General features: G+C 47.2%; 2 protein-coding genes across 5 annotated transcripts in view; one reads left to right on the forward strand and one right to left on the reverse strand.

Annotated features, from left to right (window-relative positions):
- The window catches only part of XRRA1 (X-ray radiation resistance associated 1), a 48,646-nt gene extending 36,970 nt beyond the window's left edge, over window positions 1-11,676 (forward strand). For 3 of the 4 annotated variants that reach the window (XM_075919593.2, XM_075919591.2, XM_075919592.2), the window contains 5 exons: window positions 967-1,278; window positions 3,377-3,554; window positions 5,287-5,402; window positions 6,287-6,392; window positions 7,465-11,676. In XM_075919593.2, coding sequence (XP_075775708.1) covers window positions 967-1,278; window positions 3,377-3,554; window positions 5,287-5,402; window positions 6,287-6,392; window positions 7,465-7,763 — 1,011 coding nt within the window. In that variant the 3' untranslated portion in view covers window positions 7,764-11,676. The remainder of the gene's footprint in view (window positions 1-966; window positions 1,279-3,376; window positions 3,555-5,286; window positions 5,403-6,286; window positions 6,393-7,464) is intronic. The other variant, XM_075919594.2, reaches the window with a different exon arrangement.
- Window positions 11,677-14,390: 2,714 nt separating this feature from the next.
- The window catches only part of RNF169 (ring finger protein 169), a 48,212-nt gene continuing 39,285 nt past the window's right edge, over window positions 14,391-23,317 (reverse strand). Inside the window, exon 6 of the mRNA XM_075919595.2 lies at window positions 14,391-18,824. Coding sequence (XP_075775710.2) covers window positions 17,622-18,824 — 1,203 coding nt within the window. The 3' untranslated portion in view covers window positions 14,391-17,621. The remainder of the gene's footprint in view (window positions 18,825-23,317) is intronic.

The following is a 23,317-nucleotide window of genomic DNA, read 5'->3' on the forward strand; positions in this document are numbered from 1 at the left end:
TCTGCACTGGTCTTTGTGGATGGGGCCAAGCTGTATTATAACCATCTGAACAAGGGAGCAAGGGGCAGAGGACGGCTACTAGGATGATCGGAGGATTGGAAAACCCACCTTTTGAGAGGGGACTCCAAGGGCTTGGCTTGCGTAGCTGAACCAAATGAAGGCTGAGGGGAGACAGGGTCACTCTCTATAAATATGTCAGAGGGATAAATTCAAGGGAGCAGGAGGAGTTACTTAAGCACCAGTGTGGACCCCAGAACAAATGGCTGTAAACTGGCCATCAACAAATGTAAGTTTGAAGTTAGGTAGAGTTGCCAGATGGTCTCCCAAAAAATACCAGACACACGATATTTTTTGGTCGAGACAAAAAAAAGGAACGCGGCATGATAAGCCCCCCCATTCTGGGGCACCTAGAGCGGCGATTGCAACCCCGCCTCCCAGCTGGGACTCTCAGGCTGGGAGGCGGGGCCACGATCGGTGCTGGGCGCCTGTGATTGCGCAGAAGCCTTGCGGGGCGGAGGGAGTGGCTGGGACAAGCCCTGATTGTCCTGGGGATGGGATCGCGGCAGGCCCTCCGCAGGCCGGCCCTTTTGCCCACCGCTGCCCCAAAGTCAGTGAGTCTGTGACTCTGGGAGGTTTTGTAAGCAGGGCCTGTAGAGGCAAGGTATTTTTTAAGGTCTCTTGTGGGCCCCACCTTCTGCACTCGGAGTGCCAGAGTGAGGAACAGCTCTGATGGGCTCTGTGGCCTGCAATGTGCAGGTCAGACTTGATCATGAGTGATCCCTTCTAGCCCAAGTCTAGGAGTCACACCCTGATGCTGACCGGAGCTGTCTGCATTCAGGCCCTGCCTACACAGTTTATTTAGTAGTGCCACTGCCCCTTCCCAAATGGGTGAGAAGTCCTATAGCACCCTCAGTATCTGTCAGGGCTCAGAGAGCTGGGGAGATTCACCCTTTACTTCTCTTCCAGGTAACATCACACGTCCCAAAGGTTCCAAAGCAGCCTCTGATGCTAGAAGCTCCTCTGGAGTCCTTCTTTTGGAAACTCTGGTCAGATACAGAGGGAGGTAAACCCGAGGAGTCTGAGGAAGGATCATACATGTTCAGCCCGTCAGACCCTCTTCCGCCGATCAGACCTTCCTCAGCTCAGCGGCACCAGGAGCCTTCTGATGATGCCAAAACGCTAGGGAGCTGGAGGGAGGTGCTGGAGGAAGACAGCTGCAATCCCAAGCTTGCTCCTGACAGCTCTGGAGATGACATGGGATTGTTCTTCCTGACTCAGGTGCGTGAGCATGTCCCGTGTGTCTGCCGAGTGTTAAGCAGCCTCACTTGTGAATTCGTGAGCGAGGTATGTAGCATGCGAGAGCCAAGGCTAGTCTGGAATCACTCAGATGGTGCAAACAATGCTGTGTGTTCCCAGAGAAGAAAGCTCAGCATGCATAGAATTGGAGGGCATCACGGCACAATTCTCCACTTACAAGCCAGCAGGAACAAGTACAGTCACTAGGGATGTGAGAGTGCAACTGTTTAAACGGTTAACCAATACGCCTCAGCTTATCGCTTTCCATTATGGCTACACAATGGCTTCCGGGAGGGGCGGGGGATGCCAGCCTGCTCCCAGGGAGGCTTCGCTGCAGGCTCTGAATTATAAAGTCTGTCTATAAGCTTTACACTGTCTTCTACCCTCCTGCTCGTGACTGTATTTATAAAGATAAAGGTAACGAGGCTGCAGGTGGACTAGATGGTGGGGCGCTTGGTGACGGACTGGAGAACCGTGCGCCTGTAGTTACCGGTTCACATCCAGCCCAGGTCATCGGAACCCATTACATCTGATGGCTCTTTGCTGATATGTGTGAAGGAAGTTGCTTGTTGCTTTTTCTGTTCCCACTGGGAAAGTGACAGTATAAACCGTTAATTGGCGTCCTTATTAGAGGTCTCAGCAGAGAGCATGTCCGAAGGGAAGGTGTGTGTGGAGGCTCCCTCGAGGCATTGACCCAGAGCTGGACGGCGGTGCGCCAGCTGAGCCGCCTGGTGAAGCTGTTACTGTTTATTATTTGGATTGCAGTGATGCCAGCAGGCCACAGTTGAGCTGGGCGCTGCATACACGGGTACAAAACTCTCCGCACCCAGGGCTTCCAGTCTCAGGAGGTCAATTCCTAATTTGCTCCCAGCCTAGGGCTGGACTTCAGCCAGCAGCGCAGTCAGGCTGGTACCACTCATGGGACCAAGTCCCTTTCAGAAGCTCTGAGGGCAGCTTTCCAGACATCCTTTCCCTGCCCCTCGAATTGCCTGTGTGAGTAAATGTGGTTACAGTTCCGTTCGCTGATAGGGAACGTGGGCTAGTGATGAGAGCAGGGTGCCAAGCACTGGCACAGCTAACTTCTGTTCCCAGCAGTGCTAGTGACTTGCTGCGTGACAATGAGCAAACTCCCTATTGCTCTGTGAAGGATTTTTTGGATCTAGAATGCCCCCGGCTGGAACAGTCACACAGACAGGCTGAGATGAGCCCCTGTATCTCTACTACCTGCTGTGTAACCTTAGGATTGGACAGTGCTAAGAACACCTAAGCCCGTCCTAGTCTTAAGGATTGGAATCTCACTTCATCCACAAATTCAATTCACATGCTAATGGACTCAATCCGATATGGGCTGGCTAGGACACTACCTACCTCATAACCACTGAAGGTGCTAACAGCTCTGTGAGTGGTATCCTTCCTGTCTTAGCATCTATCTATCTACTTTGATCTGCTTAGGTTTAAGTACCCATTCTCCAGATACTTAATGGTGCTGTCTCACACCCTCCTTCCTTTTTTTTTTCTTTTTCTCCCCCTCTCCTTCCCCTCTCCTATTTATTTTGAGTTTTCATATCCCCTACTCATAACTCCAGTCATCTGAAGAAGTGGGCTGTGCCCACGAAAGCTCATGATACCCTCTACATGTTTTGTTAGTCTATAAAGTGCTACCAGACCATTTTTTTCCCTATAACAGACTAACTCGGCTACCTCCTGAAGTTCCTGAAAAATCCTAGTGAGGCTGGGATAAAAGGCTTTTTCAGGAGTGTTGCAAGTAAATTAATGCTTAGGGAGTGTTATGGTATTCAATGCTATACTTACTAAATAGTATTATTTTTACAATGCACTCAATTAGGAAACCTAGATGCCTCAAATTTGGATGTGTAGAGGCAATTTCTGCCTCACTAAATCCCATGTAACCCCAGAGGGGCTATGGAGTTATAGCTGATGTAGTCAAAAGTAGACTTCAACTCTGGGAGGTCTGTATCAGATCTGGCGTTTGGGTGGAGTAAGTGGTTTGGGGGGTTTGTTGGTGATTTGCTTTGCAATGAAAAGTGCCCGTTGTAAATCCGTTCCCCTGGATCTAAAGCTGGACGATGCGGACGACATACCCAACTCTGTGTGGAGACACGAACTGCAGGACAGACAAGGGAAAAGGAAGAACAAGCCCAAGTCACCAGACAGCTGCACGTATATTCCAGCAAAATATAAAGGTTATGAAGAATTGCTCCATGTGAAAACTGACCCAGATTTCACTGAGCCAGTGGGTAAGTCAGGAAAGCTGATTTCTTTTGCTCAGAAGTGCTTGTTTGCAGGTCAGACGGTCGGATCGTAATGGTCTCTGCTGACCTTAAAACCCATGAATCTGCCTTTGAACTTCAGGCTAGCATGTGTCACTGGGAATGGGAACACTCAGTGGAGAGAACCATGTTCCTAATGGGTCTCTTCTTGCCCTTGAGCTACATGGGTCTTAAACTGGTGCCTTTGGAGGTTTCTGCCATGAGGGTAACGTTCACCCCGGACAGGGGGCCAGTAGGTGGCCTTCGTGTCACTGAAGGCCCTCCTCAGCCCGAAGAGGCTGGTCTGATGCAGAGCTGTACCTGGATTGTCTTTTGGCCTGGAATCTCTCCTGCATATTTTGGCTCTGAAAGGCTGTTTCCTTTGGCAAGTTCCGTACAATTCACTCTGGCAGCTTCTGAGCCACCCAAGTATGAACTAGTCAGCTGCTAGTGCTAGCCAGAGTTGAGAATCCGCTTGCCCTTTGGAGCGTTACCCTTGTGAAAAACACCAAGGCTGTGTCTACATTGGCCACTTATTCCGGAAAATCAGCCGCTTTTCCAGAATAACTTGCCAGCTGTCTATACTGGCCGCTTGCTATTCCGGAAAAGCATTGATGATCTACTGTAAAATCATCAGTGCTTTTCCGGAAAAACTATGCTGCTCCCATTAGGGCAAAAGTCCTTTTCCAGAAAAATGACGATCGGGGCTTTTTTGCGGAAAAGCGTGTCTACATTGGCACGGACGCTTTTCCGGAAAAAGTGCTTTTCCAGAAAAGCATCCTGCCAATGTAGACGCGCTTTTTCCGGAAATAGTTATAAAGGAAAACTGTTCCGTTTTAAGCATTTCCGGAAAAGGATGCCAGTGTAGACGTAGCCCCAGTGTCCTATACTGATGTATAGTGTGGATTTTAAATAGGGCCGAGTCCTACTGTGACGGCATGTCGGGGACCCTGCACCCCCATCAGCAGCCAGATGAGACTCTCAGCCGGCAGGTGGAGCAGAAGGTTCATGGGTTCACAGAGACACAGAGTAGCTTAGGATCAATGTTAGACTAGGAGCTAGGGTAGGCAGCCGTATTCCTCTTGACGGGGGGGGGGGGGGAGGGGGGAAAGGCTCATGGGCCCTGAACCCTCCTTTCCTGCTCCCAGTCTGCCTTCCTCATTCTACCCAGCCAAGACTGCCTCACCCCCACAGCCACTGCTCACTCGCCCCAGGCAGCCCCGCCTCCTCCACTGTCCTCCTTCCATGCCCAAGGTGCTGTGTGCTGTCCCCTGGGCCTCAGGATGTGTGAGATGGCACATACTTCCCCAGTGAGTCACACCCAGCCTCCCCCTCCTGCACCTAGTGCTACAGAGCCTGGGGAAACTGAGGCACACACACTGCAGAGCAGCATAGGACAGTAGGAGCACATATAACCCCATAAGACAAATGGTGAATGCAATGCCAGAGCGAACATAGGATTACAAAAGTAGACAGCACCCCCACTGCGTCACACCTACTCAGAAGGACGTTTCGTGCTGAGCGAGATGTATAGTCCTGCAATGTCTCGGGTACTTGGTTTGAAGACCCATTGGTTAATCACAGTGGGAGGCTTTGGCATGAAAGCAGCCAGATGGTTGCTCATTTGATTCATGTGGGAGAGCTCTCTGAAGAGGTCTGGAAGTGCTAAGCCATGCAGGAGGTTTCATCAGGCCTCCATCCCTCTTTCCTTTGCTCCCAGGCATGCAGCAAAATGTCCAGGCTCTGAGGCGTGCTCTGAAACAGCCCCTTGTGTATCGGGACTCCAAGGCAAGACTGGACAGTGTGCAGAAGCCGTACGTGCCCAGAAAAAAGAAGGTAGAACAATTGGGTTTGCTCCCTCTCGGTATCTGGAAGTGGGTCCAAGCCAAAACTTTGGCTCCAACCCCTGGCAAACCTAGACATTTGGCTCAGAACTTGATAATGGACTCCAATCAAAGCCAGGGATCTGAATGTCCCCCGGTCAGATCCGGATTAGAATTTTGTATCCCTGCTCCATCTCTTATTAAATCCTTAACCTGTTGTCATGTCCAGCTCCAAAGTTTTGGCCCGATGCTCTTGGATACCTTCTAGTCTAAGTGTTGTGTGGTCTGACAAGTGCAATCAACTTCCCTCAGGCCTTCATGAACAGTTTCTGTTCCAGGCCCCAGCCTGTTGCTCCTCCGTTCTGTTGGGTATGTTTGCTCTCCACCCTGGGTCATGGCATGCTGCAGCCCCCACCTCTCCGTTGCCATGCTTAGTTGTGGTGTGTGGCATGCAGTCTGAATGAGAACTGCTGGGCATGGGCTAGGAGAGCTCACTCCTGGTACCTGGGCACCAGGACGGTTGGCAGCCGTTGGTCTGTGGTTGAATGAGGAACTGTCCATCGCCAGAGTGTTGACTGTCGCCCACCAGGACGGGTGGATGCTATGGAGTAAACTTGTACCTTGCCCTAGTATTAAGTAAGAGCCACGCTGCTCTGAACTGCACTTCACACAGCGTATTCGGTATGAAGGGCAGCTGGAAACCATGGGCATTATGTAGATGCTGGTATCACTAAGATGGGCCCACCTGAGACATGTCGGTGACCAGTGTTGCCTCGTGCATGGCTAGGTCACGTTTCCAGTGAAAGCGCAGCTTGCCTGACAGGGTAGCAGGATAGTGGAAAGTGTGTAGGGACGTTGACTCTCATACCTGCTCATCCTGGTCTGCTTTCCTCGTAGCTGGGGAAGCCACCTGGCTCTCCATCTCGAAAGACTAAAGTCGAGGTGCTGGAAGACGTCCTCCTAGCCATGAGAGGCAACATGAACATCACTGAAGTTCCACTAGGTATTTTCCCTCTGCATTTCTGAGTACAGTTCCCTGCATGCCAAGACTGTGGTAGGACAGACCTGCACAGAGTTTGGAAACATCTGCATGGTGACGTATTTGAGATTAAATTTCTGTGACGAAGGGTAATGGATTTGGAAGTTAAGTTACCTTCGTTCCACCTCTGATTTTCTGACAGTGACTTACAGGTCACCTTGGAAATGTGACAGCTCTATGGATCAGTTTCCCCATTCCGCTGGGCCATGCAGAGTAGCCTGTAGACGCTGACAGCATGTTACAGACTCAGACCCGCTACAGCCAGGGTGTGCTCAGTCCTCCTTGCTGTCTTGGAGGCTGGGGAACTAGGAACTCATCGTGAATTGGGCTCTGTCGGCATTTTTTCCTCAAACTAAATGGGAAAATGGCTTCCCAACGTGGAAAAGTGACCAGCGAGTAACTGCTGGGCCAACAGAGCACTTCACTCACCTTGGAGGTGAGCCAGAACACAAACAGGGCAGAGGCACATGTGCTAAAATTGCCGTTCTAACGTCCGGGGTTTCAGGTTTCATAACAGAATAATGCGTAGAATAGGGGCCACCAAGGCCTGTAATTATCTGTCACCCTCACTGGCGCTGCAGTCACACCAGGTGCCAGACAAGGGAAACAGGCAGAGGTCAGTGACTTGTCCAAGGCCACACGCGTTGGGATTTGAATTCAAGAAGGCCGGGACCCAATCCAATAGCCAGGTCATTTAAATCTCTCTAGCTCCAGAGCAGAACCTTCCAGCCAAAACTCCACTTTGTGCTGCCAACACATCCGACTCTAATACTGGAAGACGTGCTCCCATGTGGACGTAGTTTCGTGCATTAGACTAGGTAGCTGAGTGATGTCCAGCTATCTATGGACTAAGCCAGTTGTACTATGTGGGCCTGATACTTACAGGGGTTGTTATCGTAGGAGTAGCGGCTGAGTTCAGAGCCTAGGACCAGACCCAACCCGAGGGGGGAGGAAAGCAGTAAAGATCCAAGTTGCAGACTTTAAAACACTGCTTCCGGGGGGAGCACAGTGAGCTCATGAGTCTGCTCTTCCCTAGTGTCTGTTCTGCGCCAGAAGCGATCCAACCGGAAGGCGTACCAGGAGGCACTCGGGCTGATGAAGGAATTCCACAAGCAGTACAAGGCTGCTCTGGCAGCTTCCAGCAAGGGGATCTGCAAGGAGCGTGGGGCTATCCCGGAGCTGGGTCAAAGCTTCCCTCAGGAACCTTTTGTGGAACTCAAGGAAAGTAAACAAGTCTCACTGCCTGAGGACACAAAGGAGAACCTGAGCCTCCTGCATTGCCCGCCGGAGACAAGATCATCTCCCAGGAGGAGCATAGTAACATTTGCTTTATAAACCCTGCTGGGCAGAACAGGCACTTCCCAGCGTTTGCTTTCTAGAGATATTTTTGGAGCTAGTTTTATAACACGCTTAATGCACACTTGGTAGTGAGGGTTGAACATGCAGCAGAGTCACGTTTGTGTGCAACACGCCCTCTGCAGGGGCTAGTAAAATTGTGTTCAGTTGAGTCCACAGTGTGACAGCTGCAGTCAGTGAAACCAACACACAGCTTGCAAAACGGGGTCAGTTACTGCCAGGCTGCTGCCAGGCCTTTGCTGCCCTCACATGGTTGTTCTGAAATAAGCAATCCAGCTGGCTAACACTTGCAGGTGTGCAGGCACCTGTCATGCTGCAAGGATTGACGGGGGCAAGTGTGGCACAAACCCTTTAATCACACAGGTGCCTGAGCCCTGGATGTAGGCCTGTGACTGCTCAGTGTGGACAGTATGGGGGAGGGGTGCCCTTTATAAAGTGGTGAAACCAGTGGGGAGGGCAGAAAATGGAGCTGGTTTTACATGTGTTGCCATCCAATCTTCAGCTCATCTTACCAGAGTGTTAAGTAACTATGCCTGGGCAAGGCGTTCTCTACCCATGCTCCCCGTACCTTAGAATACCCAGGCCCCCTGGATTCTGGACCTAGTACTTGTATTTCTAACAGACTAAGCAAGGTGAGGATTCCTCCCCACGTACCTGAATCACTCAGAGCCACAAATAGCTAAGAACTGAAGACTAAAATACTAAACCACATTTTTAGAGCAAAGTGTTATACAGCAGAGCATGCATTTCGGCATATTTCATGGGTCATACCTGTAGCATAACCCACCAATCATTGGTCGTGTGTCACAGAGGTGGGTTTCCCAAAGCAGCTAGGGATCTGAGTTTGTGGAAGGTGTGATGCTTATACACTTCCTTTCTAAGGCCAGTGCAGTGTCTCAGCTGACTCCTAGAAGCTCATTTATAATCCAGCTTTTAAAATAGCAGCTAACCCTTTGCTGCTAACGTGCAAGTGCTGCTGAGGTCACCTGGCTTGGAGGACAGCAGTAGCCCAAAGTAACTTGAAACAGTTCCACATGGCTCAGAATGGAGTTACGAAAACAGGGCATGGGCTTCATTAATGCCACCCATTGTATTTAAAATTAAAGGCCCACCCCTCCAGAGGTGCAGTGGCAGGGCCAAGGAGCACCCATGTCAATCTTGGAGTTTCAACCATTGCTTTAGTGGCTGAGTTGTTAGTCAGTTGCTCTAGTCCAGGAGCAGGGAACATTTTTTGGGTCGGGACTGCTGACCACAGAAAAATTAATTGGGGCCACACAAGTGAGAAGCAAAAAAAAACCCCTCACTGACATGGCCCTCAAATGAGGAGGGAAAAAACCCCTTAAGTATGTGGCGCCTCAACTGAGAAGTAGGAAAAAAACAGACACTTCATTCATGCAGCTCTTGGTGTCAGGGGTCCCCTAATGTTTTGGCCCCGTGAGGGGGCAGCATGTGCTGAGGCTCAGGACTTCCCCAGCCTTGGGAATCACCCCACCCTTCCCTCCCAGGGCTGAATTAATTCTTCTGGGTGCCTGGGGCTAGTAGCAGCCCAGAAGGGTAGTAGTGCTGCAACCTCCTTCCTCCCCCCACAAGTCCTTATTGGGTCAGGACCCCCTCCCATTACAGCACTGAGAAACTTCAGATTCGAGCAGCTGAAATGAAATCTACAATTTTTAAAACCCAATGACTCTGAAATTGACCAAGCTGAACCATGAATTTGGCAGGGCCCCTGTGATAATGCTCAATATGTGCAGCCTGGGAAGAGCATAAACCCCATGGAAGGGGAAGATGCTATTTCTGCTTGACCAGCTGAGATGGCAAGGCTGCAGCCAGGGCTGGTTGCCCCATTTTAAAGGAGCCATTGCAAATGGAGCTGAGGCATAGGTGTGAGAGACTGAAAACACAATGGCTGTGTCTAGACCGGCAAGTTTTTCTGCAAAAGCACCTGCTTTTTTGGAAAAACTTGCCAGCTGTCTACACTGGCCACTTGAATTTCCGCAAGAACACTGACTTCCTACTGTCTGAAATTAGTGCTTCTTGCGGGAATACTATGCTGCTCCTGTTTGGGCAAAAGTCCTTTTGCGCAAAAGGGCCAGTGTAGACAGCTCAGTTTTGTTTTGCGCAAAAAAGCCCCAGTCGCGAAAATGGTGATCGGGGGTTTTTTTGCGCAAAAGTGCGTCTAGATTGGCACGGATGCTTTTCCGCAAAAGCACTTTTTGCGGAAAAGCGTCCGTGCCAATCTGGATGCTCTTTTCCGCAAATGCTTTTAACGGAAAACTTTTCCGTTAAAAGCATTTGCGGAAAATCATGCCAGTCTAGACGTAGCCAATGGCTGTGTCTACACTGGCACGATCTTGTGCAAAAGCGGCTGCTCTTGCGCAAAAACTTGCTGCCTGTCTACACTGGCTACATGTTCTTGCTCAAGTAAACAGATGTTCTAATGTATGAAATCAGGGCTTCTTGCGTCAGAACTCTGATGCTCCCGCTCAGGAATAAGCCCTTTTGCGCAACTGTTCTTGCGCAAGAGGCCAATGTAGACAGGCAAGATGAATTTCTCGAGCAAGAAAGCCCTATGGTTAAAATGGCCATCAGAGCTTTCTTGCGCAAGAGAGCGTCTACACTGTCATGGATGCTCTTGTGCAAAAGCACATCCCAGTGTAGATGCTCTCTTCTGGAAGAGTTTTTGCAGAACTCTTTCGCAAAAGAGTTTTTGCGTGAGAATGCCCCAGTTGTAGACGTAGCCAGTGTGTTTGCATTAGCAGAAAGGAGGGGACTTCAGAGAAAACAGCAGCTAAGGGCTCTTTCCATCTAGCACAGAGAAGCATCACATGTAGCATGCTCCCCTTCAGCCTGTGAGTGTGCGTCTGAGTCACTTTAGTAACAAATTACAGGACTCAAGCTAGGGGTAACTGCCTGAAAATCTGTAGCCTGTGTTAAGCAGGAGATCAGCCCAGACAATCCAAGGATCTGTTCTGACCTTGGACTCTATAATCTACATACCTTAGGCTAAGTGTTGCAAGAGCAACTCCAAACCCCTCCTGCCAATCTCATTTGTGCAGCCAGGGTTTGCTCCTGTACAGGACTAATGCTGAGCCATAGGAGCTTGGCCAAGCCTGGCTTCTGGTCTCTTTTCACCACTGTGAAGTTCTCCGTGACTGCACGCAACGATTCTGGTTCTCACGTATATTGCCTGTCTCTGCTCCCACTGACTGTAATGGGAGCAGCGTAGGACTGGAAAACGCAGACCCTGTGCTATGTGGAAGGCTAGTCTACAGTGTCTTTCAGTGGTTCAACTCTTCACACAGGGAGGGGGCTTAACATACACAGGTAAAACTCTTTGGGCTACGTCTAGATTGGCATGATTTTCCAGAAATGCTTTTAACAGAAAAGTTTTCCGTTAAAAGCATTTTCAGAAGAGCGTGTAAATTGGTACGGACGCTTTTCCGCAAAAGCACTTTTTGCGGAAAAGCGTCTGTGCCGATCTAGACGCACTTTTGCGCAAAAAAACCCTGATCGCCATTTTAGCCATCGGGGCTTTTTTGCACAAAACAGTACTGTGCTGTCTACACTGGCCCTTTTGCGCAAATGATTTGCGCAAGAGGGCTTTTGCCCGAACGGGAGCTGCATAGTACTTCTGCAAGAACACTGACAATCTTACATGAGATCGTCAGTGTTCTTGCAGAAATTCAAGCGGCCAGTGTAGACAGCTGGCAAGTTTTTCCGCAAAAGCAGCTGATTTTGCAGAAAAACTGGCTAGTCTAGACACAGCCTTTGCTGTTTGGACTTATGACACTCAATCGGCCCAATTCTTGTCCCCTCACCGTTAGCGCTCCCATTGGCCACTTACCAACCTCAGTCCGAGTATTTCCTTGTGCACTGGTTACTTTGGTATATGAAGTTGTTACAGCAAATGAAGTTTCAGCAGCTGCTTTCTTGCATACCATTCACTAGCAAACTTATTTAAGCAGGAGCTGTGACAGGTTAGATTAGACACAGGGACAGGCTTGCTAGTGTTCATGTATAGCAACTTCAGAAAAAACCAGGTAATTCACTACAAGAACTTTGTTTTATTCTATTTCACTTGTGCCTTTGTCCTGGAATTAGAGCCCTCTTCTTCGTTGTTAAAATGTACAAGATGTATGATTCACACAATTGTAGTCTGGGGATTTTTCACTCCACTTGAAATAACAGAAGCCACAGTATGATAGAACCATATCCCCACATGTTATTTTACCCACACATTATACACATGCAAGTAAATAAGCTTTCAGTACACTCTGGTGTGATTTATAATGTTCTGATGAAGCCACAGTGGTTCAGCCGAGACCCTAGATGACCTTTTGTCTTTTACGATACTGGTTTTTGAGTAGCAAGTTGAGGATACACCAAAGCACAATAATTTAAAGCATATTGGAAAAAATGTAACAACATCTATATTTGTTTTAAACAGTTAAGACAGTAAACACCAGGTAACCAGGCATATGCATGATCCCATCACTTAAAGGTTTTTTCTTTGCATAGTGAATTGCTAATTCGATATCTGTTTGATGCACTGCCGTGTTTTAAAAACACAGGGGAAAAAAGTTTGCATCAAACTCAAATGCAACATGAAGAGAAATTGTTCCAGATTCTGAGCTGGAGTTCAATCAATGGACATGGCACAGTTCTGAGCTCTTTGTAACGATCTCAGACAGAGCAGTGACTCTCTGGACCTTCATGTCCACATGCAAAAGTTGAACAAGGAATGGTCTTTAGTTTGCAGCTCTAATAGAAAAGGATGGGCTCTGATGAAGTATTTCCCCACTGTACAGGACTAGCTCCTTATCAACCTTGCACTTGAAAACTATGAGCTGGCAAAGAGGTCCTGGAAGTCCAGCAGAGGGGCTAGCTCCTTGATACATGGCTAAAGGCCTGGTTTTATTATCAATTATAGTCTTTAAGGCTTCTATCTCCCTTTGCTTTCATTGACAAAATATAAAGAAGCACTTGTTTAAGTGGTACTTCAAGACTAATCCATACTGCACGTACAATACCACCTGAAGAAAAAATACTGACAATATAGGACAGTGTTATACAATCATCTTGTGCACAATCCATTCTTTTGGCACTTTTCCTTCATTTGTTTCCTGATGTTTGTCATCACTGGCCCCCCAAAAAAATCTTAATACACCCTTTTTCCATGTAAAAAAATCTACATAGAGTCAGAGTTGGTTTAGAGTCCTGTGGCATCTTTGGCAGATTCAGTCATTCACCTACTAAATGAAACACCTAACCCCAGCCCTTCTGGTCACAGGGAAGTGCAACAAGCAGCGCAATTACTTAACCAGCAACAGGGCCCCTACAGCTGAGCCCCATTTTATCTTACAGTTGGCAGTAAAAGTGAGACTTGAACCTTGGAAGAATTTGTACCTGTCTTCACCTTCATGCAAACAGCAGGGATTAGGTTCCATTCCTTAGAGAACGTTAGATCAGAGAGGAGTAGGATGCAAAATAATTGCCAAAATAGAGATTTTTTTTTTAAAAAAAAATTTTGTTTTGTTTTAGTGTCTCCATAAGTGTGAAGGTCTTTGACTCCATTCATCGTTCTAGTGTCTCCACCAGCGCTGTGTTACTGCTACTTCTCACATGGCATTAGTAGCTACAAAGGAAGTGTCACTTTGACCTCTGAATGCCTGAGAAGTTGGGAACTTCTGCTGTTTGAAGTGCAAGTTGTATACAGCACCCTATTTTTTACCCAAGCATTTCTAGTAAATAATAAAAGCACTGCTCATGGTAAAGTAGTAAAACATTCCAACAGATCTCATCTACCAATCAGCTCTTGAGTCTCCAGCCTCCCAAGCCAAATGCACACAGAGATGCACAGAGACAAATTCTGTGTCTAATCCAAAGCACAGTAGATTAATGGAAAGATTTCCACTGACATCAATGGACTTTGGACCAGGTCATAGGGGCTCGATCCTGCTCTTGCTCACTTCAAAGGGAGTAGGATTGTGCCTATTCTAGCAAAGTGGAAACGCTGTGTGATCTTTAAGCAACCAGACAGAGAATAAAATTATAAACTGTAGTTTTCTTTAAGAAAGGCTAAAATTAACGGGTAAATCCTTTAGACAATATTTTGTGGACAAGTACCCCTTTGAAATACAAAAACCAACCCTGCCACACTATTTAAAAATACTACTGCATACAAGCAGTAATGTTTCATTAAAAAAAGTGACAGATTTTTAGGATCCAGTTATTCCACACGAGGATCCCAAAATCAAAGGCCTCATTAAATAAATACTGATGCTATGGATCATACCATATACGGGTTTTTCAATTGTGCCCAGACCTGCACCCACTGAATCAATGAGAGTTTTGCATTAATGTCAATGGGATCAGGGCCTTGGATTAATCATCTAACAGTTTGCAGAGTAGGGCCCTTTGTGAGAAGAGCCCATAGATAACATACGTAACAGACATTCAAGCATGATTCTTTTCTACCCAGCTCTGCTGATTTGAGGAACCATGCCAACTGAAGCAATGGCTCCTGCACTTCCATTTGAGACTCAGATTTAAAATAAAAAAGGAAGTTAACACTTGAAATTAACACACAATAGCCCAAGTGATTAAGGGGTCTTAAAACAGAAACAAAAAGGGGCACTGGCCTAGGGGGGCAGAACTTGAAATCTCATTCTAAGAAAAGATACATTCAGCTTGTGAAACCTACATAATGCAAGTTTCTCAAAAGCTCTTCTGTTTTAAGAAAACAGCAGCTCAGCCTTAGAACAAGCCAACATGGGCACAATGTTCAGTAACTTTGAATAAGGAAGCCAGTTTCAAGGCATTCACTTGCACGGGGACGAGGAGGTGCCTCGCAAGAGAGATTGGGAAAAAAGTCAATACACTTGACTAGCGTAAAAAGTTTTCACTTGGAACAAAAATAAAGGTAATTCAGGGTAAAAGACTGCTGTTTCATCCTTGCCATACTCTGCTGTTCGCAGGTATTGATGAGACCACATTCAATCCTCAGTTACGGTCACCCATGGAAACCCTCTAACTTCAATCAAGTCAAAGACTTGCCAGTTTCCTTCAAATTCACTGCTGGCTTAAGTGAGTGCAATGCAGTTCAAGTCACTGGTGCTCTACCTACTTAAATCAGCTGTGCATTTGACCCAGAGAGGCTGCAAGAATGTAACTGAGGACAGAATTTCCTCTGCAAAGAGGATACAATGATACACAACCCAGGAGCTACAACAGTTAGGCATAGCAGTCCAGATCTAAGAGAGTGCAGAACGCCAGCATCAACTTCCTGGCTTCACATATTAGTTTAATAGCCAGTAGTTTTTATGTGTGTTAATAAGAGATATATATTACGTTATCCTTACTACAAGATTTCTCAAAATGAAAGTGTCGATCTGTTGAAATATAGTATTTAAAATATATAAATTTTATCCATTAAAATATAAGATTTCTTTTTTTAAAAAAAATCCAGTTTAAAGCAGTAAAAAACTTCAGGGTCCTTGTAGTTATGTGAATAAGTGACAAGAGGGAGACCAAACCAATTTGTTGCCAGGCAGGCCAGCCACTATCCATCATTTAAGATGGAAGGAGAGAGCAAAAGACATGGCATGAAAGGTTAATAGATGAACAATTAAACTCCTTTTACGTCAACCTCATTTTGTGTACTGCATGCCACAGGCCAGAGATGAGGTTAGCCGCCTGCTTGGTGTACTGCTGGTGCAGTGTGCCAGGCAGCTCTTTAAAACGCCACTGTCACCTGGTATGAAGGCAGCAAGAAAGTAATCGGCAGACTCATGTTTCTGAGGGGGAACAAAGTTCCACTGAAAGAACAGAGGATCCATTGTCTGGAAAGTCAGGATTCCAAGTGGAGAGTCTGACATTTCTGAGTCCTGTACTGGTGGTAATCCAGAAAATTATTTTACTCGGGGATACAACTATGAGGACAAAACAGAGGTCCTCTGGGAAGGACGCATGCACACACACATGGACATTTAACTTACCTAACTGGATTGAGCTATACTCCTTGTAATTAGTCCAAGACATCCACTCTAGGGATGGGACATTTTAAAAGCTTAAACAGTTAACCAATGAGGCTCATTGATTAACCTTCACGGTTACTCACAAGCCCCTCCCCAACCCACACTGCAGCGTAGCAGCTTGCAGGGGAGGTGGCTCCATGGGAGCCAGTGCTTGTGGGGACCCAGCTTAAAAGCTGGCTCCCTGCGTGCACCAGCTCCTGCAGAGCTGCCTTACCCCCGCATGTAAATGTGTAACTGCTTGAAAAAAGACTGCTTAAAACATGAGAGTTATTTGGGCCAGACTGTGGCATTAAGCTCAACAGTGAAAGCTTTGCCTTGTGGGAATTCTCACTTTGAAAGAGCTTTGTGTGATGGTCCCATGTGAAGTAAAGAGCACTTTCTTCACTGGATAGGGCACTGGACTAGCCAAGAGTCCAGGGCTCTCCACCAGTGACTCTGGGCAAGTTGATCGGCTGAAGTATCAAATACCCGGATGCCACTGATTTTTGAAAACTCTGCTGGGGAGATTTAGGGCGAATTGTTTTAAAAGTGCTGAGCAGCCACAGCTCCCAATGACTTCAGCCAGAATTGGAGGTGCCCAGAATCACCAGCCGCTTTTGAAAACGTTAAGCATCGTGCCTCAGTTTACACCTCTATAAAGTGAAGGCAACGGATACTTACTGCTACAAAATGCTTTGAAGCCTCTGAGCAAATAGCACAGTAAGGGCTACGTGTATGACTAGTGCTGCAGTGCATACATTCCCCAGCCCGACAGGGGCTGATATATGCCACGGGAATGAGGACTACAGAAGGCTCCCCAGCAGCCAATGTCAAATGGATTCAGTTGGGTGCCTATTACTGATGCTTCTCTTCCGAAATGTCTAAGATGAGTAAAACCATATTTATTCGTTTAATCTTCATTCCACTAACCCAACTACTGTCTCAGACTGGAGGAAGGCGGTGACTAGATGCCACCCAAAGAGAGTGGGTGGCAAGTATTCATGTTACCTTTTCCTTATAGCTACATTTCTGCGATACCCCCAACATCTATGAACTAGGTGTCAGCAATGTATTTCCTGTAAAATCCTTAATTTGCACATTTCCCACATTTCATCTGGCCACTTTAAAATAACCTCTAATCTACTTGGTCTAATGGTTTTCATTTTTTGTGCCCCTGAAGGCATGTAACTGAATCATAGCCACTACTGGTGTATCTATTTGCTCCTTATTTGCTAGGACAAAAAGTATGACTCATTGCCTCATTCTTATGGTGTCCCACTGTTATAAGATTACGACAAACCAGGGAGTTTCCATCACTATGGTATGGCTTATGATCCATTCATGGTATCTGGCTACAGCAAAAGGAAAAGAGTGAAATGAGCACAGGATTTGGGTGTTGGAAAGAAACAGCCTAGACTGCTGTAAATGTGTTTTCAAGCCCTAATTTCTGTCTGACATGAATCAGCAGGCCAGACACTGGATTTACAAGGTCCTTATCATTGGGCTCACGTACTCTAGGTATTGAATTGCCTTACCACCACCAGCATTTAACTCAGAAATGTCACCGTGTTTAAACACATTTCAAATACACATGGTAAGGATCAACTGTCTTTCTGACTGATGGAGAAAATGGGACAGGAAAATTTTTGTTTTTAACCTGCAAGGACCCTGGCTTCAGCATGAACTGGATCTAAAATGTCTTACCATCAAAAAGAAAAACAAACAAACCCGTGGGTGGAAGTATGACAAGAAAATAGTTCTTCCTATAGAATATTTTCATAAACCTCTTGTCCTCTACAAAAGGCAACATTGTTCATAAGTGCTACTTTGCACCTGTAGTGCTCTTTGACCGCAAGAGATACTGATCTACTCTTCCTTTCCGCCTATCCACTGTCCTATTTTCACTGTCAAAAATTCGCTGCAGCTGTAAGGCCAGCCTCCTGTCTTCCTCCTCCTGCTGCAGCTTCTGTTCCATCTCCCTCACAAGAAGATCGTCCGTGGCCAAGCCCATCTCGCCAGCTGTCTGTTTCAGTCTTTTAACCGAACCATTCTGTTCCAAGTGCTTTGTTTTACAGTGCCTTTTTCTTCCCCGTCTCAGTGAAGGGGGCTGTTCACCAAGGACATTTTCAACAGAACTGCAGGTACCATTTTGTACATTGAGCAGTTCACTATTGTTCAGGTACTTAAGCTGCTTTTTCCCTGCTGTCTTGACCGAGACTCCTAGTACACTGTTCCCAGGCAGTGCTGGGTTGACTCCAATTATTCTTCTGGTCATTATTTTTGTCCCAATGCTAAGACAAGATTTGTCCAGATATGAATTTGTTTTTACGTCAGACACATCTGAAACTTGAGTATTCAGAGAGGTTCCATTTGATCTTGTATCTAGTTCAGAGGAATTGGCATCCATTGTTAAGACCCGTGAACCAGTTTTCTTGTTACCAGTCCTTTCGAGCTGTATTTCACTGACAGAAGGGAAATAATCAAATTCTGTGTTTGGGTGTGCCACAGTATCCGGTGGAATTTGATCACTTAACATTCGTGGCTGCTCTTTATTGGAGTTAGCAATGTCAGGAACCAGAAAGTCCTCTCCTGTCTCTGAAGCCAGAGATGTAAGGGTAGCTTTAGAGAGAGTCTTTTTAATCTGGCGCTCCTGAAATATTTGCTCCCATTTTTTCAGGATTCTGGGACTAGCTTCATAGGTGGTTGGTTTCTGCAGGCTTCGGTTCAGGTTCCTTGGAGTAGATTTTATAATCAAAGGACTCAAGACTTTGCCATCGGGAAGCCTTTTTGGAGGAGTGCATGGGGAACAGACAATAGGTTTGAAATGATTGAGCTCTTCTGAGATACTGTCATTGCTCTCAGGGCTGATGGACCGCTCTGGTTTGTGCAGGATGGAAAGTGATGAAATGGAGTTGAAAACCAAACGCTTTTCTGCTGTTAAATCTGGGGCAGAGAGGCAGCGATTGTTTTGGGTGGATGACAAAACTCCAACGATGGGAGTCAATGTACTGGTCACAGATGTAACCTGTAAGACAAGTCATCATGTTTAGACAGTTTGTCATTACGGTGATCTAAAAAGAAGCCTCAAAGTAAGAGTCAAATAGATTAATCTGTAGAATAGTAAATTCTGTAGATCACTTAAACAGTTAACTAAACCAGTAGTTTCTAATCTTTTAGGCATCTGTACCTGTTTATCAGGCCAAGAAGTCTGCTATACCAATCAGTAGCCTCAGCCTCCTTCTTGCTCTCTGCCCAGCGATTTCCTCATCTCACCATGTTAATAATGACCACCAAGCCAGCCTCCAGGGTAGGCCCTGAATCTTGCCCGCTTTCCATTCAGCTGTGCACATTCAAGTCTGGAATGAAGACTGAGGTGCTCTACCGTCTGCAGCAAGTCAGACTGGTAAGAATGCTGGTTGGGGCAGATGAAGTGACCACAGCTGGTTAGAGCATATTAAATGGTCTATACATCAGGGTGCGCCAGTATCCAGCAGAGCCTGGGTCCCAAAGGGACATCAGAGGAATGGAGAGTGGCCAGCTAAAGTGGCGGCAAAAGCTCAAAGCACAGGAACAAATAGAGACTGATAACCACAGAAGTAGCCTAACTCAAGGAAAACAGAGTGTGAGGAATTTTCCATCATCAGCAATTTTAAAATCAATGTTGGATGTTTTGCTAAGTGATCAGCACTATGACTTTGGGGAAGGGGCAGTCCTATGGTTGTGTTACACAGGGGGTCAGGCTAGATCAGTGGTTCCCAACCTTTTTGAGCATATGGACCCCTTTTCAATCTATTAACATTTTACAGACCGCCCCCTCCCCAAACAATATAGCTGTTTCCAAACATTCCCTTACTTGCAAATCGTTTGAAACGTAGAATAGTTCATGTTGTCTAAACAAATATAGTAGTATTGAGAGAGAGTGTCCACATTGAAATGTAACAACTTTGAGGTGCCATATATTTTTATTGAATAAAATGTTATTGGCTCACGCACTCATTTTTGCTAGAGGCCCCACTAAACCTTTCCAGCCACTCTAATAGCTTTTGAACGGTTAGAGCGGGGTGATGTATTCACGTAACGTGATCGTTTCAAAAAAGAGAAAAAATGGTAAAAAAGTGACTGACCCGTTTATAAGCCGACTCCTGAGGACAGTCGCAGCTTGTCAGCTTCGGCATGGGCTGAGGGACCTGCAGACTTCAGGGCACGAAGCTTCTCAGCTCCCACTGGCTCCTGTTCGCAGCCAATGGGAGTGGAGAGGCTCTGTGCCTGCAAGCAAACAAATGTCCCAGCAGAGTACAGCAGAGTCCGCAGCACTTCCCAGGGTCACTTCCCAGCCCAGCAGGGCAAATCGCTGGCATGCTGGGACTTTTTATCCACGTGGAGCATCTGCAGGCTTGGAGCCTATCAGCTCCCAGTCCCTGCCTTTCGCAGTTCTGGGTCAAGGGGAGCAGTGGGAAGCGGTGGAGAGCATGTCCCTTGGCCTGCGCTGCTTCCTCAGCTCCCACCCCCTTCGTCCCCTGCCCATCCAAGGACAATACGGCGAGGGGGCTCTTGTGGCCAAAGGCAGCTCCTGCCCCGGCACTCTGCCCTTGGCCGGGCACAAAGCCCTGGGGGAGAAAAAAAAGAAAAGGAAAAGAAAAATAAGGATCAGGCCCACTGTGGGACTGGGCAGGAGGAGGGGACTGGAGCGTAAATGGCAGTGCAGCTGGTGGCGAGAGGATAGATGCCGCAAATGGCGAGCTCGGGGCAAGAATTGCCTGGCGGAAAGTCCCAGTCCCACAGTGGGCTCGATTCTTACTTTTAAACTTTCCGCGGGCCCCCTACAGTACCATTGCACACATTGGACCACAGGTTGGGAACCACAGATGATAACAATGGTCCCTTTCTGACCTTGGAATCTATGACGCTATGACATACTAGCAGCAGGTCTGTCCTGCCAGGGGTACACTGTTTATAGCAAGTCAACTCAGACATTTTCTTGTCAACTGATTTTTACTAAATGCTTGCTCCAGGGTTTAACACATTTATTGCAAAAAGCAAAGAGAAAAGGCTGCTCAGGTGACACTGAATGGGTTCATTAAACAAATCCTCCTTTGCTCTATCAGAACAGAGTGTGCTTTCCAGTTTGCTAGTGATTAAGCAACAATGGAGCTGGCAGCAGACACTGCTTAACAGCAGTATAGCCAGTCATGTTCAGAGCCGTTTCTAACAATGTCGGGTTTCGAAGTAGGAGGGTGTACAACTACCAATAATGCCAAGTAAAAACTACATACATGCAAATGCAAGTGACGTTTTTCCTTTTCAAAGTCCAGATGATTGTGTGTGGTGATTAGTCCCTGGCCTTGGAACGGCCTTTCTCTGATCAGCTTAAGAGAGGTGAACTTAACAAGCTTATGTCTCTGGAGTTCACACAGGCTGTGGAACGTCCTTTGAGGGCAGTATTTGTTTTTCAGGCAGGTCCACTCACACACTACTTGAAGATTTGTGAGGCTGGAAGGCAGATTCCCTTTACAGTGCCTCATTCTGGACCTGATCCAACCAACATCAACTTCAATGTAAGTCAGATTAGGTCATTTAAGAGACCCCTGACAATGACCCCAGAAAGGTCTAAGGTACTTTGCATCTTGTCAGACTATTCACATCATCTGAGCAGGACCTATTGAGGATCTCACCATCTTGCAAACAGGATTCTCCCCCTCCCCCCCCACCACACACAATGGCTATCCCAAGGGTTCCTCAGGCTTCTGACCATTACTGGATTCCAAACATGATTTTTCCCCATGTGTGGCATGAAGCTGAAGGGGAGAAGATTCAATACAGAAAGTGGACAGTCCCACTAAGGGAGACTGATGCAGGCAGAAGAGGGATGGGAGAAGATTTCATGACCGTCTCTGGCCAGACAGGGAGATGTGGAAGAAAAGTGGATCTCCTCTTCGATCATGGGAGGTAAAGGCTCAGAGATATGTAAGATGCGACAGAAGGGAGGAAAGCTCTGGAGCAAGAGCTCAGCCAATGGCTGCAGGGGACACTCCATCTCCATGCAGCAGAGAGTGGAGGGAAGACAGGAGATAAGTCGAAAGGAAGCCCTTTAAAGCACGTTGCATCCCCCCACATTTACTGTGACTGGGCAGGACCTTCTGAAGTGGACATAAGACAGCTGGTACTTGGTGCGCCTGGCTAAGTAACACTGAACGAACCCCCTGAGAGCACCTGCTGAGCGATAGCCAATGCTGAGCAGCACAGGCCAGGCTGCGGTATATGCTACTGCTGTCAGATACCAGAAGCCCATGGTTGTCATGTTGTCAGTAAGTATGTGAACAGTCTGGTCGGCGATGAGGGGAAGGAAATGGTTGCAGGCATTCCACACAGCTCTGAGATCGAGAAGGTTGATATACAGTGAGGACTTGTGTGTTGACCATCTACCCTGAATTGTGTGTTGAAGGAGATGTGTGCCCCAGCCAATAAGGGAGGTGTCTGTGGTAATCTGCCGGGATGGTTCAGGCTGGTGGAAGGGGATGCCTGTTAGAAGTTTGGTGGGAATTGTCTACGAAGTGAGTCCAGCACCTTCTTTGGGAGCACAACTTGTTTGCGCAGGGGGTGGAGGCCAGGCCTGTAAACTGCCGCTAGCCAGTGCTGTAGGGCTCTGAAGTGGAGGCGAGCATATTGCACGACGTAGGTAGTAGCAGCCATGTGGCCCATTACTTGAAGACAGGTAAGAACCACAGTGGTAGAAGTGGCTAATAATACAGTCACAAGGTTGTGTAGTGCTGAAAATCGGTGCAGCAGGAGATAAACTCTGGCTGTCAACGAATCGAGGCGGGTCCCAATAAACTCTACACCCTGTGTGGGTAGCAGGGTCGATTTTTTGCTTGTTTATTAGAAGGCCTGGTGTTGGAGATCATGTCGGCAGTAGCTGCCTGAAATTGGCCTTTTATAAGACAGTCATCTAAGTATGGGAAGATGACGCCGCCCTCTTGACGCATATAGGCTGTGACTATGACCAGGACCTTTGAGAAGACCCTGGGTGCTGATGATAGGCCAAATGGGAGGACTCTGTATTGGTAGCGGTCGTCTCCCGCAGTAAATCGACAGTATCGTCTGTGTGATGGGTTTATAGCGATGTGAAAGTATGCATCCTGAAGGTTGAACGCTGCGAACCAGTCCCCTTTGTCCAAAGCCAGTATAAACTGATGCCAGTGTTACCATTCTGAAGTGTTGTTTCTGCAGATATTTGTTTAGCTTGCGTAGGTCTAGTATGGGTCTCCATCCCCCTGTGTGCTTGTGTCTCAGGAATTATTTAGAATAGAATCCTCTTCTCCCGAAAGGCATGGGAAACCTTCTCTATAGCTCCTAAGTGGGAGAAAGCAGTTAATTTCCTGTCTGAGAAGCATCTCGTGAGAGGGGTCCCTGAAGAGGGACAGGGAAGGGGGATGGGCAGGGTGAAGCGACGTAAAGGGAAAGGTGTATCCTGTGCAGATGATCTCCAAGACCCATTGATCTGATGTTGTGACATCCCAC

The sequence above is a fragment of the Pelodiscus sinensis genome, chromosome 1 (genome assembly GCF_052426305.1).
Source record: "Pelodiscus sinensis isolate ZL-2025 chromosome 1, ASM5242630v1, whole genome shotgun sequence".
Lineage (NCBI taxonomy): Eukaryota > Metazoa > Chordata > Testudines > Trionychidae > Pelodiscus > Pelodiscus sinensis.